At 33.2% G+C, this 20,824-nt stretch overlaps 1 protein-coding gene across 4 annotated transcripts; it reads right to left on the bottom strand.

Moving 5' to 3' along the window:
* Nucleotides 1-949: 949 nt before the first annotated feature.
* LOC109813338 (protein VAC14 homolog) lies at nucleotides 950-19,432 on the bottom strand. Of its 4 annotated transcripts, none has more exons than XM_020377498.3 (20): nucleotides 19,057-19,429; nucleotides 18,835-18,948; nucleotides 18,648-18,713; nucleotides 17,173-17,262; nucleotides 16,974-17,093; nucleotides 16,788-16,816; nucleotides 16,508-16,650; nucleotides 16,311-16,405; nucleotides 12,466-12,552; nucleotides 12,208-12,315; nucleotides 11,945-12,036; nucleotides 11,678-11,759; nucleotides 9,667-9,732; nucleotides 6,510-6,625; nucleotides 6,270-6,390; nucleotides 5,427-5,588; nucleotides 5,138-5,266; nucleotides 3,082-3,150; nucleotides 1,470-1,763; nucleotides 950-1,346 (listed from the first exon to the last, which is right to left on the bottom strand). In XM_020377498.3, the coding sequence occupies exons 1-20, from the start codon at nucleotides 19,144-19,146 to the stop codon at nucleotides 1,257-1,259; spliced, it is 2,163 nt and encodes a 720-aa protein (XP_020233087.1). In that variant the 5' UTR covers nucleotides 19,147-19,429; the 3' UTR covers nucleotides 950-1,256. The 4 variants fall into 4 exon arrangements, 3 of the variants coding, with proteins under 3 accessions (XP_020233087.1, XP_020233088.1, XP_082922209.1); XR_014430473.1 differs by lacking the exon at nucleotides 950-1,346 and adding an exon at nucleotides 2,617-2,772 and having other exon boundaries at nucleotides 1,626-1,763; nucleotides 19,057-19,432; XM_020377499.3 differs by lacking the exon at nucleotides 5,138-5,266 and having other exon boundaries at nucleotides 19,057-19,431.
* Between the last annotated feature and the right edge of the window lie 1,392 nt (nucleotides 19,433-20,824).

Below are 20,824 nucleotides of genomic sequence, written 5' to 3'. Positions count from 1 at the left end.
ACCTAAGCCACAACTTGAAAAACGACAAAATATACTCGTTACCAAAAAGAAATTTGCATACCAAGAACCAAAAAAAAAAATAAATAAATAAAACACTCACGTTTCAGGGCCACATGTGTGTGACTTCGAATCATGACCTGTTTAATTGGTTTACATCATGGTGCAACAAATTTTAAAGAAACATTTTTTATTTTTATTTTTTTCATGTTTAAACAAACTGCCCTTAAAATTACTGTTTCAGGTAGACTTCTCGACCCACATTAAACAGGTAATCAAAGGCTTAGGGATGGCAACGGGGCGGGGCGGGTACGGGTTTCATGATACCGTCCCCGTCCCCGCGAGCCAAACCCATACCCGTCCCCGTACCCGTACCCGTCGGGTATGTGATTTTCATCCCCATCCCCGTCCCCGTCGGGTATCGGGTATACCCGTACCCGTACCCGTACCCGTACCCGTCAAATTTTTTATTTTATTATTATTTTTTTAAAATATAATATTTTTAAATTATTTTTTTAATTATATTATAATTATAATTAGATTATTTCTCTATCTCATATTATAATAAATAATTACACATAAAAAATACTAAAATTCTTTAATATAATTAAATTAAAAGTGAGTATATAATTAAAAATGGGAACGGGGACGGGTATGGGTACGGGTACGGGGCGGATAAGTACATACCAGTACCCGTACCCGTACCCGATTTAATATATCGAGTTTTACCCGTACCCGTACCCGTACCCGGTCAAATCGGGTATTCCCCGTCAAAGTCGGGACGGGTTCGGGTATTACCCGCGGGTACAGGTATATTTGCCATCTCTAGGCTTGATGTCCTGAAATTAAACCAAATGCTATAAACAAAGAACTCTTCTAAGTACACTTGGCCAATTGGGCAATTTCTACATGAAAATAGCTAACTCCTTATTATATTTGATATGGCAGAAAATGATAAACAGGTTAACAAAAGATATTTTACTAAATAAAATATCTCCCTCTAGCCCACATGGTTTTTAATTAAAAAAATAACAGAACCACGTGGGTATCACGTTGTACAAAGATGAAAGAATAGCTCAGGAAAGCCCAAGCTTATCGTGATTCCAAAACCCAATTTCTACCATCCCAGCCTCTAACCAATAAAGATAAAACGAACTACTATGATTTACAATTTTACAAATCATACCCGACCCCTTCAAAGTTCACATTCTCTATATTAGACTCGATGGGCAGAATCAAAATTATAATTATAATTGTAGCTACCCTGGACCTCTCTTTGATGATCTTGAAGGAGGAACATTACGTTCAATAGACTGAGGTCTTCTTGGTTCTTCCTCTCTTTGTGCCTCCTGCATATTATGCACATCAAAAAACCAAACAAACCAAAAGGATGACTCAAATGTATACTATGTTATGCGAAATATTAAAACAAAAAATACAAAATCAACGTGCAGAATGAAGAGGTCAGGAACCTTTGACGATGAAGTGGAAATATTGCGTGACTTTGCCTGTGTTTTGGCAAGCACCTGATGTTGGTGCTGCATTTCCCGAAACTGTTGTAGCCTTGCAGCAAAATTTATTCCATTATGTGAGTTCACAACATCTTCAGTTACGTCACCATCCTCAATGGCTTGAAATCCATCGGGCATGTTATGAAGAAATTGGTGGGGATCCCCTGAAGGCGGTCTCCTCAATCGCTCACAATCGAACAAATACGATGGCACAGCTTTTAAACGAGTTTTTAGTATTTTAAAGGCGGCACTTTGCTGCAGATGCATCAAAAAGGGTTAATATGTAAACAACAAACTCTGAAAGAAGACCGGCCCATGAAACAAGGTTTAGTTAGTTAGCCTTTTATTCTCTATAATTTCACAAACTTTACCTTTTAATCCCTATAATAAAAAATATCTCATTTCAGTCCTTATATATACATTTTAAGGGAAAAAAATGTGATGCATAGGGACTAATACGGAAAATTCTAATCATAGGAACTAAAAAGTAAAGTTTATAATACTATAGAGACTAAAAAGGTAACTAAACCAAACAATAATTTATCCCTGCCCCACAAGTCTTCGCCATGCATGAAGTGTAGATTGTAGACAGTATAACTGGCAAGAAGATCGAGCTAATTCAATAACAGTTATTCTTATATTTCAGGTGCAATTCATTTCTACAAAACCAATTTATAATGTGAGATGTGTAAGTTTTATAAGTTCTTAACATGCACTATCTCTAGTCAATATAAACTTAGATTTTTCTCAATACACCCTATCACGGTGAGTGCTATCAAACTTGGTGATATGGCAGGTGGCCTAATAATGGATCTAAAATAAACTAGAATACCATCTTAGATTTTGGGTCTAACTCATCCTACAAAACTAACTAGAAAAGTGAGGAAGGATGACTGCTTTATAAGTTCCTAATAGGCACTATCGTTAATCAATGTGAGACTTAAAGTTTTTCCAATAATTATTATCAATCTTACTGGCCAGACAAACATCTTCAGGTAAAATTATATTACTGACACAATGTTAAGAAAACATGCAAGTAAAAAAATAAAAAGTAAATATCAATGAACCTGCACCAGACATTATATTCAATAACACAAGGGTGTCAAACCTTGTACCAGCAGATTCTGAAAAACAGCCTAAAAACTAGGCATATCTTCCTCCCTGCCCTGAGCCATACTATTTCCTTTATGCATATATCATTCCATATTTTTACAACTGTGCGCAGGAGTATAACATCTAGATTGAATCAATTTTGTCTAGACGCCTGTTATAGGAAAGTATAATATACCACATTCCTTCTTTTGACATAATTGAAATATTGAATAGTGCATTGAAATAAGAAAACTGGCTATATTAACTTGTAGTAATATACACCAATAAACAGGGAAATAATGCAAAGCATAATGTCACTTCAGAACACAGAAAAAAGAGAGACAGATGATTCAACTACTGCAACCAATGCTAGTCTAAAAAGTCACCTCCAAAGGAATTTATTTGAACACATCTCATTTGTACAAGGAAATCAATGCCTCAACAACTTTTCAACAGGAAAAAATAAATTGTTCGCAGATACCTGAGGAAGCAACATCAGAAGACCATACAATGCCTTGAATAACCAAATATGTCTTTCAGGTTCAAGAAGCTGCAAAATTAAATAATGACTTGAGCTCATGAGCGACACCATTTAAAAAACATAACTATCCCTTACCACAATTAAAAAGAGGACTGATGGTTAGTTGATTCATCTCATGCAAGTAGGGGTGTTCATCAGATCATATTGACCTGATGAACATGAAAAATCCAAACTAAAATTAAATTGGTTCAGATAAGTATACTAAATTGGTTCTTTTCATTTCAAATTCAAACCAAATCAATTATAGTTTATTCGGTTCTCAGAATTATCTTTTTTCAACCTAAACCAACCTGATGACTTGATTAACTATTTTAACTTTTAGGTTAATACAACTTGGAACTTGAATCTTTCTTCTACCTTTGCTTTTCTTTCTATTTTTTCATATGATCTTATATAATCTTATCTAGTGTTACCAAGTGTCTTAATTTGGTCATTGTTTGATTATATTTTGGATAAAGAAGTTAAAATTTAATAATATAAAGTGATAACTATAAAAGATTAAATAAAATAAATAATTAGTCATTAAAAAACAAGAAATAGTTTTACCTTGCATTAATATAAAATTAAATATTTACACAGAATATACTATAAGTGTAGATAAAAACTTTTAAAAAAATATAATAATTTATTTATCATAACCCAGTGACTCAAATCAAATCAATCCAATCATAGTCAGATTGATGCGTTTCGAATTGGCCGCAAAAAAAATAAATCAAAAACCAAACCAAACCAACTCAATTAAATATCATCGGTTTGAATTTGATTTTACCCTAAATCTGAACCAATACAACCCATAAACACCCCTACATGCAAGAGAAAATTAGCCATATCAAACACAATGAAAATGGCAAAAACTAACATAAGGGTCAACACGTGAATAGTATAAGATGAGTGAGTCAATAAGAGCATAAAAAAGGGATTGAGAACCACATTAAATATTCATATATATATATATATATATATATATATATATGGTTTTATGCTTATAGAACCAACTGGGATTTCAAATTATAACGGCTTAAGCATTCCATCATTTTTCCTTCCCTTGAAAGGAAACCCAAAAACCCAGTCAAAGGGGTCCATATGATAGATTCAATATTATAGAGTGGTGTTATTTATCACAAAGGGTTTTATATGAATTCTATTACAAGTGTACAATCTCCATTTAAATAAGTTATAAGAGTGAGGTATAGTAAATTGTTAAGAACCCAGATCAGAAAATAGAAGAAAGAAAAGAAAGATTATATTTCTTGATAGCAAAGGAACAGCAAATAGGAGAGATAACTATCCTCCAAGGGTTTTCTCTTCACAAAGGATTTCTCATTTCATAAAGCTAATGCTCAATCTGCAAATGAACAGATCAGAATGAATTCCCTCCCCTTCAGTCCTCCAATTTATTTACGTCACTAACTCACTATAACTACCTAATATTCTAACTATCCTAACTTACTCAGTAACTCCCCCTTCCCCCAAAGTCCTAACGTAAATCAATTGCAAAAATGGAGCCTGTATTTAAAATTTGATATATATTACAACAATTCTTCCCAAGAATGCAACCTTGATATTCGATCCATAATTCAACATTACTATATTTTATATTGAATACTACCTCAAATTAGCATACAGGATAAACAGAATAAATTATACAAGCAATGCCTATTAGAGAACTCGTCCTTCTAATAAGTTAAGTTCCACCTTTTAAATTAAAAATAAAAAAATAAGAATGATGACTGCATCGTCAAGGATTACATGTCTACTCAAGATTTGATCCAAACAAAAACCATTTAGTATTTGGTGGGTACAATAAATGAAACTTCAAGAAAAATTATCATAAATGGGAATTAAATAGTAGCCATATAACTTAACAAACATAAAAATTATAAGCCCATTCGACAACTCCATATCCATCCTATTTTAACAGACTAAGTACAAAATATACGTTATTACAAGACTTAAAAGATACATACTGATGAAACATGCTGTTTTAGTTAAGCACCTGCAATCGAAGATAAGCAAAGATTGGAGTTTCCATCAAGCGAATCAATTTATCTAGTTGGACCAATAATTTGACATTGATATCCTCCTCCAACAGTGATTGAATCACTGAACTGGCGTGTTGGTAAGTCTGTTGGAATGACAAATTTTATTTTACAAAAAAGGACAGTCCAAATATATCTATAGCTAGTATCCACAAATAGACATTGTTTACAATGTGTATGTGCACCTGCTAGAGAAAGAAACTTGAAATGGCAAGCAATAATCCGAATCATGTTATAAAGACCTACCTGAGCTAAGAAGCAAAGACTTATGATTGCCATTGGAGAATGACACCAAGAAGCATACAGAGAAACATACAAGTCCTTCCCGGCCGGATTTACCAGTGATTGCTTCAAAAGATCTCGGATCTCAGCTAATTCCAATGATGTAATTAAGATCAAATTCAAAGCCTGAAATATTTTAGAAAGGTAAAAAAAGTGCAGAAGGATGCTGCTTCATTACATACGACAGTCTTAAACTTCAGACTTGTGAAAAAGAAAAATAAATACTGCAATGGAACAAAAGCACCAAAAATAATAATATTGATAATAGTGTCCTACAACTATTGATCTCAACATCATTTAGGTTATAAAAATACTTGTACATCAGTCATTAACTTCAATTACATAAAATTGATTGAAGCCTACAATAGAGAATCATTGAGCATTATAAGATAATCAACGAAAACATTTTTCCTGGATTTTCCAAAATAGCAAAAGCTTTGAACTTTGGAATGTCTAGCCTCAAATTCCATTACAGGAAAATTATTTTAAAAGGAGAAAACCCTCAATCTAGTCCTCCAACGTTATGAGTCACCACATTAGTCTTTTAAAAATTTGATATTCTCTTTTAAACATGGATGTTCCGTATAACCACATTTTCCATCAGTGAGATGTGCAATACTGCACAAAAGTGACATAACAAAAAGAAGTTCCCCAACTGTCGAATAAAAGTGGAAACCAAATCACCACCCATATATGCAAATAGTTCTTTCTCTTATTCTCTTCAATCTGCATAACACAATATGTTAATGAAAAAGAAACATGAAAGTCCATTGCAGACAATATTTCACTTGGAAAAGTCACACAAACCTGAACCATAATTGACGCAAAATCCAAATCAGATTCTCCTTCTAATATTATAGAAAGTTCACGGTAGACTCTCTCTGCGTTCAAAAGAACACAAAGGCGACGGATTATCAAAGCACCACGCCTGAAATTTATTATCCAATATTATAATTTTAATGAATGAAAAAGTGGATGTTAGTAGTTATAACATATTTTAGAAAATTATAACTAGAAGAATTCATATGTTAAAGGAAAATATCTTACTTCTCCAAAAGAGAATTATCTAGTCGGAAATTGTGCACTAGAAAAACAACAAGCTGCCTGAAGTGGTGGGGATCTCTTGCAATGCACGCATGAACATCAAGAACTAGAAGCACAACCTATTACATATTACCAAATAGAAACAAATTAAGGACAACTCAAGTGAATTTTTTATTCCTAAATTAAACAAATAGCATGCAAGGGAAAGTTAAAAAATATTACTTTTTTAACCAGTCAGAAATCAGAACTCAAGGGCAATTCAAGTGAATTTTTTTATTTCCTAAATTACACAAATAGAATGCATTGAAAATTCAAAAATATCACTTTTTATCCAGTCAGAACTCAAGGCTCAAGCACTTTTTTAAAAACCAAACCAGAGATAGAAAGAATTGGTAAGATCCATGAGTTATCACTCGATTGGTTTGACCAGAAATTTGCAGCTAGATCGTATCAAACCAAAGTTGAATAGCATAATGTTGAAACCATAGACATAGCCTATTCAAGATCCCAACAGGTTCAACTGGATGGTTCGATACACAATCTTCAAAGAATTTCTCAACACAGTCAAGAAGGCATACACAAGAAATCTATATGGCCTTCTAACAAAACCAAACATCATGCTATTTTCAGAGAAAAATTTAGAAAATATTTCTCTTTTAAAAGAAATCACTCCAAAGCATGGTAGTTGAATCGAGATACAAATAATGTATCGGAAGGCTTATTTTTTGAATCGTGAATTGAATCGTATCGTGAATCGTAAGATTCATAATCAATAAAAACATAGTGTATATATATGCATACAAGACATATAGAAATGAAGTCATACATAAATATATAGTAATTAGTAACATATAAACTTCAATACAAACAAAGATACAATTATACAAATAATAACAGTCTCAAAGCCAAAAGAAATAACTGCACAGTTCAACAACAAAGCCTCCAAAAAAATCATTGTTGTTGTTAAATATATGCATATACCAGGGACTGTTTGCTACTCTAATTCAGCAATATAGCTAACCAAAAAAAATATTAGTGTTTTTGCAGCATAAACTCAGCAACAAGTGGTACTACTACCACACAAATTCTGCCACACAAATTCAGTCATATAGCCTCAAAAAATCTATACAAAATGCCCCTATCCAAGATCATTCATCATCCCCAACTCCAAGATCTACATCACTCAAGTCATCTTCATCTTCTAATATCAAAAGTTCTTCTTCTTCATTATCTTCAATTTCATCCTCATCTTCTATTATTGATTTTCCCTTACCAATCTTGGCACACAACAAGAAGGAAGCCCTTACCTTGGACCACGATGAACAGAAACCCAAACAATCGAAGCAGAGAAGTTGAACGACGCAAATGGACCACAAAAAGTGAAACCCACTAAGTGGGTCATGTACAGGGAGTATAAGCAGCACTTTCTGTCTCACTTTCATTTTTTTTTAAGAAAAAAAAATCATTCTTTTAGGGTTTTTAGAACCGGGTCATGCATGACCCGACCCGGTTTCGGGGGTGACCCGCAACGTCCAGAATCGTGCGATTTCTCCTTAGAATCGCAATTTTCCGATTCGATCACGATACAAACGATTCGAACACGATTCGTAATCAAAAACGAGTCAACATGCGATTCGAATCGCGGAGCCTCGGAATCATATCGTATCGTACGATACGAATCGCGAATCGTGCGATACTTACTACCATGCTCCAAAGTGGTTTTAAGGACATTTTGTTTGAAGTTACTGCTTGTGATAAGTAATTATGTGGCGAAGTTGTAACTATCAAGCTTCACTACTAACAAAACAGATGATAAAATTTAATTTTAAAGCAATAATGTTGAGCCTTCGTCCTTTCAATTCTTCTCTGATTTTATCATCTTCCACACTCTCAAGAACTATGAAGCACCGACTCCGACACACATACTGGACATAGACACATACACAGGGACATGGCTAATGTCCAAAATGTAGGACACCAAGACACTGCATGTGTCTAAAATGAGAATTAAGGATTATATATTCACATGGTAGAAACAAAGTAATTAAGCTTTACAATTTTCACATGATAATGACCCTTATAGATAAAATACTAAGATTGATCATTTCACAATGCAATCTTTCTAATAAAAACAATTTCAAGATAAGATGAACCATATCTCTTAAAAGTTAAAACAACTAGTAATTCCGATAAAAATGAGCCTCACTAAAAAAATGTTGAGTTGTGCAATATTATAAAATTAGTGGACTTTTTATTTTTTTTAATAAGAAGGTCAAATAAGTATTTAGCCAAGAGCAACTGTTAGCTCACTCTCTTGGCTTACATTCAAGTCGTTAGAGTAGTGTTCAAGTCATGTCAATGAGGTGTTTAAGCTGTGTTGGAAAGGTGTCTAAGTCAAAAAAATATTTTTTAATTGTGACACCTTGTAGAGGTGTGGATGTGTGTCCAAGACATATCTAACAAGTGTTGTGTCTGATACATGTCAGACATGCTGAGACAGCGTTCTGCAGATGTTTGTGCTTCATAGCTAAAGAAAAATGCATATCTTAGAGAAATGATGATACACAAAGGTCTAGTACTAGACTCAGACAGCCATAAGGAGATGGAATGGGAAACGGAAACTTCCAGCTTTTAATCATCCTATCAATGACATTGAAGCCTTACCATCATGTTTTCCCTATATAATATGGCTACCAGTGCCAAGATAACTTAACCCTTATGCCAATAGGCATGTGCTAATTGGTCTTCATGTTTTCAATGAATTTAGTGCAAAGGGAGGCACTGCAGGCAAAAAGGGATATGAAGTCTTCCTAGCAAAAAAAAAAGCTGTCCAATCTCTTTGCGTATCCTCTAATATTTATTAGAACAAATTGTAATGTTTTGACCTGTAAATAGTATTTGAGAATAGAAATCCTAGGCAACTCCAAATTCCCAAACACCCAAGGCAGGTAGTTAGCAACTTAGCGTCTCAACTACTCATCATTAAGTTGAAATAATACGAAAAGTCATCTGTGTAATATTTTGATATACAACCTATCTATAAATGTACAGGCAAAATCACAACTTGATTAGAACATATGCACAAAGATCACGAGAAATAAATAATTTGATTTGATGAAATATAAAATAGGAAAAAAAAATGCTATCGCCATGACACTACCTCATCAGATGGATCTGAAAGTGCTTTGAGTAGGGTATCAAATATGTCATTCAGAAATGTCAAAACCTGTTTCAGACAAGGAAAATCAATAGTGCATGGACACCAAACTCTATTGTATGTGCGTAAGGCAATCACAACCTTACAAAATATTTCATGCAAATTGAAAAGTAATAATTCAAAAAAGGGGTTCATATATTAAGAAAAACAAAGTTTTGCACAAAAGGTAAAAGAATGACAAACTAGAAGGCATAGATACTAACTTGGGCATGGATACAATACAACATGGACTCAAGGATACGTCTAATTTGAAAAACTGATAGACATACCACTGCTATAATGTATAATCTATAATAATAGATAAAGAGGATACCTTCTACCCCAACTGCTTTTGGTCTCCACTTTTAATGAGACCATTTTGTCCTTCAAATTCCTTAAAAAATAGACCAATTTATTTATATTTAAACTTTTGTTTTTAAGTTTTAGTCTTTTAACCTCCCACTACTCACAATTGTCTTTTTTCTCTCTCTTCTCATCTCTTGCTATTATCAGTACACAATTGCTTCTAAAATTCTCTCCTTTTTTTTTTAACAAAAAATAAATAGAGATACGAAGTGCCTCAACCTCATTAGTATGCATAAAACTAATAGTTTTGTTAGTAATGGTGTCATGTGATTAATATCCCAGAGAATGTAATTTGATTCAATTTGATTGTCATGACAAACACCAAAATTATTTGCAGGGGCCTGGCTGTTACAGCTTAGAAAACTAAAGATTCTATTCTATGATACATCTTTTTTAAGAGAGTATTTGGATGGAGGATTTTAATGGAGTAATTTAATTCAATTTTTGGAAACATTTCAAATGCTTTGGTGTAAAATACTTTGTTTGGATGAAGAATTTACAAAGAATTTGAAATTCAAGCATTTGTGAAATTTCTTGAAATTTTAGAATTTCATATTCTTTCAAAAAAAGTAATAATTTGAAATTCTTCTTTCTCTTTTTTCTCCTACCTCCCTCTTCTCTCTTTCAAAGTCAACATAATAAATATCCATAGTTTTTTTAATTATTGAATATTCAATGTTATTTTTAAATTATTAATTATTATGTAATATTATTTTTTAAAATTATTAAATATTTAAAAATTGGCTAATATTTAGTTTTATAAAACTAAATCTTAAACTTTCAATATATATACATACATATATATATATATATATATATATATATATATATATATATATATATTTGTTTAGAATCAATTTTATCCATGGTGGAAATTAAATTGCCCTACCCAAACTAAGAATTTAAAATTTTAAAAATTAGAATTGACTTGATCAAAAAAGACATTTAAGGAATGATGGAAATTGAAATCAAAATAATTCAAATTCTAAGAATTTCAAATTCCTTAAATTTTTAAAATTCTTCATCCAAACACACTGTAAAGTCCTTTATTCCAAAGCTAGTTTCAAGTTTCAACTTCTGAGGAAAGCAGCAAAACAGTTTTTTTTAGGTTTTTGCTGATTTTTTCAAAAGCATTACATATTTATTATGGATTTTTTTTAACATATTTTAATTAAAAAAATTGGAAAAACTGCAAACAAATGTGCCCTAAATGGGAAGACCTTTTCTACCATAATAAATTAAACTATGACAAATAAAAATTACAGTAAATCCATTATTCCTGGAATAACCGAAAGAAAAGCATAATCTCATTTGATATTCAAACAAAAGGTAAAAATATAAAAGGAGCAGAATAGCATTAGTTACTGGTTACAGCCAAGTAACTTCTATCATTAATCAATAGAAATAAGACTCTCAGCAAACCTATAATCCAAGGCCTGTCACGATATAAGGCATAAACAACAGAATGTTTCCATAAATTTTAGAAATATCCAAACGGGCATAGATTTGAGCTATATGACAGACTCCAAAGATCATAGTAAGAGAATAGATTAAGTCCACATATTCATAGCAGCCTCAAAATAATAAAAGCCAAATTCAATTGAATCACCTCACTACGATGTCTGTATAAAAGGGTTGATATCCAGTGCAAAGCTTCAATTCGAGTAGCCTCCCATTCACTAGATAGTTGCCTATCCAGTTAAACCATTCCCGAGAATAATCAGTGCAAAATAAAGCTGGCTAAACAAAACAGACCCTCATAATCATTTCCCAATAGGTTCTTGGCTTCCCAAAGCACTATACAAATCAATAATTTTTCAAATGTGAGTATTTTGAAATTGAAAACTAGCCATTTCCCTGGTTAGAAAAACTACACCTCCTAGCAATGAAGAGGATTGCTCCTACATCAAATGCTTCAACTGGATCAGCCTTGATTGCACGTAGCTCTTCATTGGTTTCACGAGCAACCTTACATGTAAGCCAAAAATTATTACTAAATCATTGCTTTCCATCACAGGCAACATCAAAAGTAAACATTGTTAAAAAACAGAGAACTTAAAAATGCAAATTAAAAAAAAAAAAGTAAAAAAAAGTAAAAAAGTAAGAGGGAGGAAACAGGGAAAGCTTAGGTAAGCCTACCACTCTAATTTTATCTTCCTTATCGGATATGCAAGGCAAAATAGCTCCAAGAATGTCAGCATAATATGGGACCAGCTGGTCTCCACCAAGTTTGACAAACTCATTTATCTGTTAAAACAAGAAAGCACAGACATTATTAAAGGAAAATAACAATGAACAACAAACAATAAAGAAAATTTTCGACTAGATACCAACACTAAACAAAAGTTTGATTACAATAAAGACTTGTTTAACATGTCAAATTGCAACACCACTCACCCATGTGATAGCTGTTAACCTAGTAAATTCATCTGGAGAACCTGCCCTTTGTACCAGTATTTCAGCCATTCGACCATAATCTACAGACTTCAAGAGTAGCACTGCTCGAGTCAGAAAATGACAAATGAACAAAACATGTTGCTTTTGTTTCAATATATTATGTGAAAATGATGCACAGCAGAGATATGAACCCTAAAAGATGGGAAACAAATAAATGCAGACAACAGCTGTAATAAACACTCCCCAGGAACAGGGATGGATTCAGGGGGGTCAGGGGCCCTTGCACCCCCCTCCCCCTCCCTTCACTTTTTAAAAAAACAAAATTATAATAAAGTATGTTTATTAACCTTACTCCTTTATCTTCCAATTATATTTTCTGTTTTTGTGTAACTAATCCCTTTAGTCTATCAGGTTGTTATAGGCTGGCTGTCAATGCTTCTGTTAGGCAGTTATTCATATAAATAGCCTATGTACTCCAATATTTTTACCTAATCACATCTTATTGCAAAGATAATCTTGTATTTTTTGAATTTCACCCTTCTATTTGCTTGGTGAAATCACAGGATACTAAAGAAGTGCTACTCAAGGGATTTGTTAGCCTAGATGGTCTATATCGATTTCCTTTTGTCTTTGTCTAGCACAAGATTGGAGCCTTCACTCAATACAACCTTTGTTTCTTTTGCCACTTGGCACTCTAGACTAGGCCACCCAAATAATGATGTAATGAGGATTGTCTTTCCCAATTGTAATTTAAATTTTCTAATTATCAATAAAATTGACACTGATTTTTGTGCTCCATGTTGTCTTGGTAAATCACATAGCTTACCTTCTAGTCACTCTCAAACAATTTACAATTCACCTTTTGAATTGGTCTGTAGTGATCTATGGGGCCCTACACCAATTTCTTCTTTTTGTAGTTATCTTTATTATGTGACTTTTGTTGACGCGCATACTCATTTTACTTGGATGTATCTACTTAAAAACAAATCTCAAAGTCTGGTGGTGTTTAAACAGTTTCATGCCATAGTCCAAAAACAGTTTAGTTCCACCATCAAAGTTGTTCAAACAAATTGGGGAGGCGAATTTCGACCCTTCTCTATTCACCTTGCAAATATTGGCATCCAACATGGCATCATTTGCCCTCACACTCATCATCAAAATGGAGTTATCAAGAGGAAACATAGACATGTGGAACTTGACCTTATGCTTCTAGCTCGAGCTAATATTTTTATGCAATTTTGGGATCATGCTTTTCTCACAAGCATTTATCTCATTAATCGCCTTCCTTCATCATCCATACAAAATGGTGTACCATACAAACGCTTGTTTCATTAACAACCAAACTACAATTACCTTAAAATTTTTGGTTGTTCGATTTTCCTCACTTACAACCCAACAACAAAAACAAATTGCAGTTTCGATCTCAAGAGTGTGTATTTTTGGAATACTCCATGTCACAAAGGCTACAAGTGTCTTGCGTCTGATGGTCGTATATATATCTCCAAAGATGTTATTTTTAATGAGTCAAAGTTCCCATATGAAACTATGTTTCATTTTGAATCCATGACGTCCTCATAGCAAGTTGTCAATGTTCCTCTTACCATACTTTCGACATTAGATTCTATGTTTGCAAATAGCTCACAAACATCCACTACTATTAGTAATTTCATTCAACCATCTCACTCCTTATTAGAAGAATCAACTTTCCCTCAACAAGACATTGCTTCTACTGCAACTTCTCAACCATCAAACTTAGATCCTATGATAAACAGTCCAAGTCAAGTATCATTAAAAACAAGCTACAACCAACACTTCTTTTGACTCATTTTGAACCTAAAACTACAAAACAAGCTTTATCTAATGATATCTAGCATGCTGCCATGAATGAAGAATACAATGCTCTTTTGCTCAATAAAAACTCGTCTCGAGTTCCTCTTCCCCCCAACAGAACTGCTATAGGATGTAAGTGGAGTTTCAGGGTCAAGGAGAATCCGGATGGATCTATTCACAAGCACAAGGCTCGACTCATTGCTAAAAGGTTTCATCAGCAATTTGGATATGATTACAATGAGATATTTTCACCAATTATTCTTTGATTAATTCTCACATTATTATTAACTCATCATTGGCAAATTCAACAGTTGGACGTAAATAATGTGTTTCTCAATGGTCAACTTCAAGAAGCCTATATGACTTTACCACAAGAATTTGAATCTTCAAACCAAAGTTAGGTTTGTAAACTCAACAAAGCAATTTATAGTCTCAAGCAAGCTCCGCATGCTTGGTTTGATAAATTGAAAACTACTTTGTAGCATCTATAATTTCAACCTAGTAAATGTGATCCTTCTTTGTTTGCTTATCCTAATAATAGTGATGTCATTTACATTCTAGTTTATGTTGATGACATTATTATCACTGGAAATAACTCTACCATACTACAAAATCTGATTCAGCAACTCAATACAGCTTTTTTCTCTCTAGATCTTGGTGATCTAGACTACTTCTTGGGAATAGAAGTCAAGCCTAGAGCGGATGGTTCTATTGTTCTAACCCAGAGCAAGTATATCAGGGATCTTCTCAATCATACTAATATGGAAGGTTTTAAACCTATCTCATCACCTATGACCAGTGGCAGCAAGCTATCAAAAATTGGTTCAAAAAAGTTTATAGACACTTCTCTCTATTGACCAGTTGTTGGTACATCACCAGATGCAACAATAACTAGACCAAAAATAAGCTTCTCAGTTAACAAGGTTTGTCAATTTATGTCAAATCGTCTTGAGCAACATTGGATTGCTATAAAGAGGATTCTTTGGTATTTACAAGGCACAATTTCTTTGGGACTGCATCTTCAACCAGCACACTCAAATTCTCCCTATCCATTCATGCGTATTGTGATGCAAATTGGGCTTTTGATCCTAATGATAGAAGGTCTAGATCAGGTGCATCTTTCTTGGACCAAATCTAGTTTCTTGGTGGTCCAAGAAACAAACAGTCGTAGCTCGTTCCAGCACAGAGGCTGAGTATAGAAGTTCGGCAGCAATCATTGCTAAATTAATATGGATTCAAACATTATTATTTGATCTTCATGTGTCCTACTTGACACCGGTTATACTGAGTGATAATATGAGTACAGTTGCTCTGGCACATAACCCAGTTCTTCATACTAGAACAAAACACATGGAATTATATTTGTTCTTTGTTCATGAAAAAGTTACTGCTAAGAAACTTCAAGTAGTTCATGTTACCTCTATTGATCAATGAGTTGATATTCTCACCAAAGCTCTATCTCCGTCTCGGTTTTGTGATTTGCATGCCAAGCTCAAGTTCGTTGATTCACCTACTTGAGCTTGCAGGGAGGTATTGGAGTATAACCTTACTTCTTTATCTTCCAGTTATATTTTTTGTTTTGTGTAACTAATCCCTTTAATCTATCAAGTTGTTATAGGTCGTCAATGCTTCTGTTAGGCAGTTAGTCACATCTTACTGTTCAAACTCTCTCTCTCTCAAACTTAACATTTATTATTTTAAATATATGATTACATTGAAAAATTAGTTTAAAATTAATATATATTTTATATTGTTGATGATTTTGTGATTTAAAAGAATGGGATTTTGTAAGTTAGATAAATAATATGATGTATTTAATAATTATAATTTAATATTTACTTAAATTAATTATTAAAAAAATCTGCCCCCACCCCCTTTAATTGGGTTCTGGATCCCTGTCCAAGAAGCTAACAGGGGAAAACAATGCCTTAAAAGAAGAATTGCGATCTGAAAAGTTTCAAAAGGCTTGCTTCTCCAACAGAAAGGGAAAAAAAATACATTAGCAGAAGCCTTACTGGCGAATTCTTAATCTCTTGAAGAAACTCAGAAAGAGCTGAATCAGCTTGTTGACGTATTTCATGACTTGAATCACTCAACATATTAAACAAACCTGAGATGTTTATGAATGATTAGCAGGTTTACATTGATTATGTATATATCATGTCAAGAGAATAGAGACATAAAAATTGAGTCTTTATGTGAAAACACTTACCATCAAGAAAATCAGGAAGAAAACCCAGCATGTCAATATCTGGAACACTGTCCAATACAGTAATCCATCCTACCAAAAACTGACGGACATAAGGATTCAATACATTCATGCGCTCCCTCAACAACGGTATAAATTCTTCAATACTGATAATCAAGACAGAAAATGGAGGGGCATGAAGCATTACAAATCAATCAGAGATCTCTGTATCCTCAAGTCTTTTGAAGCTTGAAAGGATACATTCATACAGAGAAACATATAGCATAGAAGTTAGAAGGTGCACCTGAACTGATCACTTTCAGTCACAATATCCTGTTTGAATAAAATAACATTTAATCCATTAGTTAATCAAAAGGGAACAGTAATTCAAATCATTATTAGATCAATATCTATTCAGAAAACATATGGCATGTGCACACATGTAAATCTGCTCAATGAATTGTTGGAGTTCAATAGAAATTAATTATACCTTCACAAGTCGATCTAAGAGATGAGCAGCACTTTGAACATTGGCATCTGAGTCTGCAGAAAGCTTGCACAAGGCATCGAAGATTTCATTGAAGAATATAATAAAATCTCCTCTCACAACCTAGCATCAAAACAAGATTAACAGGATTGTACATTACCATATTAAAGGTTTATATAGGTCAGCAGAATTACACCCTCACCTTTGCTATGTTGTACAATGCTTCGCAAGCATAATATCGAACTCTGCTATCTTGATCGGCAAAAGAATTTAATACGGGTGGTACAATTTCCTGTCAAATACAAAATATGCAGGTAAGAATGAAATTGAATACACATATCAATTGTATCCTTTAAGATGAAATTGTCTTATTTGACTTTTAAACCCCATCCTAAAATTTTGAACTACGGTAAAATCAGCTTAAATAGAAAAAACAGAACTAACATCCAAAAGTAATTAGCCTTTTCATGTCAATAACATGAACAGTAAATTTACTTATCACTATTATATTCCATGCGTCAACGTACTAGAATTTGCAGTTTCATAATGCTGTGGTTCTCAAAATGCTTTGTAATACAGATGCAATAAATATGCTGCTAAAGAATAATGTTCAAACTATGGTTAAAAGTCATCAAATCTGCTTACGAATTACAAGACAAATAGTGTTTGCTGAATCGATATACAGCTATATGCATGCACAACTTTGAAACCGAAAAGGAACTATTTTTATGGCCACATATAGCAACTTCGGAGGAGATCCCCCAGGGAGCTTCTGATTCATAGGTCTGATTAAATGGAATTATCCAATGTTCTGACATATAAAATTTGTGTATCGGAAAGCTAATCATGAATCATATCGTTATTTGTCAATCATAAGATTCATAATCAATAACATACGACATATGAAAGCACTCTAGACTAAATTGAATGAATGTGACAAATAGACTTATGGAATAATCAAATAGGATAAGTTGATTAAGTTCAGAAGTGTTCCTTCAATTCTATTTCATTTAACAATTTAAACTTATGTGATTTTTCAATTTTCATGAGAATTGATGAAAGAAACGTAAAAAAGGAAAAAATAATGAATCGTTGAATTGTATGATTTGTACCATAATATGAAATTGCATAGATTCATTCATGTATCATAAGATACAAACTACAAAGACATTTTGCATTCATCTAAAGATACAAATCGGTAGGTTGCCAAATTGTATCAAATCAAAAGATTCAAATCGTGAAACATAAGATTCTAATAACTATGTTGTGAGATCACCCATCAAGCCTATGTGAAGCAGTAACAAACTTTGATCTCAATCATTAGAAGAAAATAACACCATGCCCTTATAATAAACTACATGTACTCATAATTACAAGAAACCAAAAACAGACAAAAGGTTGTTTGATGAAATCCATAATTCTTTCCTCATGTAAAGCATATTAATTCCAAGTACAAACAATTATGTGAAAACACGCATAGCCACAGAAGCTCGTACTCTCTTTCTCACGGGGTGCACATACACACAGAGCTTGTATATTCTCTTCCACTAAACCCAGTGACCACTACCATGCTTCTAAGGTAGACCACCCAAAATGAAATTTGCATAATTTAATGAGTGGGAACAGTTCATTAGTAATCCATGACCAAAATAACTAGCGAGACAGGCAACCCCATACCTCAAGATGCTGAGAAGCTTCAGTAGTCAACCCAACAGTAGCAGCAGCTAAGCTTATCAACCCTCCCTTCATTAAATTCAAAAATAAATAAATAAAGTAACTCAAATAACTAAGTTAAAACTAGAATTTACCAAAATTATATAAAAAAAAAAAAAAAAACTAGATAAATAAATCAGAAGTAGTGTACCTTGCGGTGGTTTGCTTGTGGCGAATAAGTAAAATCCGTAGTCAACAAATTGATCACAGCAGTTATCTTAACATGATCCCCAGTCGTAGAAAGCTGCTTCACTATCCCCTCAACCTACAATAACACAAAACCCTCAAAATTCACCAATGCCTTCAAAACTCATCAAATTGGCATCAACCAACAACAAAAAAAAAAAAAAAAAAGGAACGAAAATCGAAAAACCTCGAGTGCAGCATTCTTGCGCTTCTCGTAGAGCTTGTCGGCAAGGTTGCGAAGCACGGCTGCGGGAATCACCGAGGACGCGTCCGCCATGGCAACACCTTCGCAATTGAAAATTAGAAGAACGAATTGAGAATCAAATTCGTTTGCGGGTCTTTTCCTGCTCCAAACGAAACATCGTCGTGGCTTTCCCTTTGGGAAACAGAAATCAAGAATTGGAAATAGCGAAGCTTTGTTGGAGCTTCATCTGCGTCGAAATGAGATTGAGTGGGAAAAACTGGAAAACGGATCTGACTTCTAACTTCTAAGAAAAACGAAAATTGAAATTGGAACTGAAACGAAACCTACATCTTTTTTTTCATTTTTGGTTAGTTTGGTATGTCTGTTTTCTTTTTCATTTTCATTGAAAATGAAAAATAGTAATAAAAATATGTTTACTTTTAATTTTATGAAATATTTTTTGGTTAAATACCTCTTTTGGTTCCTTATAATGTTTTTTGTTTCAATTTAGTCTCACTTTAATTTTGTCTCAATTTGATCCCCAATAATTTAAATCGTTCCAATTTGGGACTTCCGTCTAAATGATTTAAACGGAGTTAACTGGTGGCCACGTGGATGCCAAGTAGATAGATCAAAAAATACTTGAATACACTGGAACCAGAACGGGCTGTTCTGGTCCAGAATTTTGTGCACAAAAATACCAAAATACAAAACATTTCAAACACTATATTTGGTAATATTGTTAATGAGGATTAATAACTTCAATTGCTAAACATTTGAGCTATACAGTATATCATTAAAGATGATGTAGTGTATCACTAAGGACAATGGTAACAAGTTTTATTTCATTCTTAGTCAAACTGGAGTGAACCACTTACTACCAAATTGACACTATACAGTCAAGGATAAAACGAAACAGTGATTTTCCTTGAAGTCATTGACGATGTACCCCAACAATCACAACCTGTTCTTGAGGAGGTACCCCTAAACCCTGAATTTTATTTTCAATTTTTGAAATACATTGCGGCATTTTAGTCAAGATTTTGAACTGGATAAATTCAAATCAAAAAAATATTTTGGAAGGTCTTATCTTATTTGATTTTTTTTTTAGTTTTACATAAATGAATATTAATTTATTATATTTTTTATTTATTATATATTTATTAATATAGATATAATAAAAAATATATAATAAAAAGCATGGCGTTATGGAACGGGCCGTTCTGAATTCAGAACGGCCCGTTCTAAAATCCGAACGGCCCATTCTGGTTTCAGAACGGGCCATTCTGGTTTTAGGTTTTTTTTTTTAATTTTGGTGTCCACGTGCGCATCGATGCCACGTGGCTAACAGTTAACTCCGTATAAATCATTTGGACGGAAGTCCTAAATTGCACTAATTTAAGTTATTGGGGACCAAATTGAGACCAAAAATTAAAGTGAGACTAAATTGAAACAAAAAAACATTGTAAGAGACCAAAAGAGGTATTTAACCAATATTTTTCTTAAAAACGTCTTCAAGAGGAGCTTAAATATGGAAAGAAAAAAAAATATATATATATAGATATATATATATATATATATATATATATATATATATATATACCGCCGACACAAACTAACAAAATATTAAAGCATCTTTTGGGCGACGTGGGAGACAAGGGACCCACAACTTCTTACTCAGATGCTCTACAATCTTCAAAATTCTTCAAATCTTCAAAGGTACTCTAGAGTTGATCTCCATCTGTTGTCTTTATTAATTTTTTCATGATAC

This window comes from Cajanus cajan, chromosome 11 (genome assembly GCF_000230855.2).
Source record: "Cajanus cajan strain Asha chromosome 11, NIPB_CcT2T_4, whole genome shotgun sequence".
Lineage (NCBI taxonomy): Eukaryota > Viridiplantae > Streptophyta > Magnoliopsida > Fabales > Fabaceae > Cajanus > Cajanus cajan.
The sequence above is the reverse complement of the archived record's forward strand: the minus strand, read 5'-3'. Positions and strand labels throughout refer to the sequence as shown.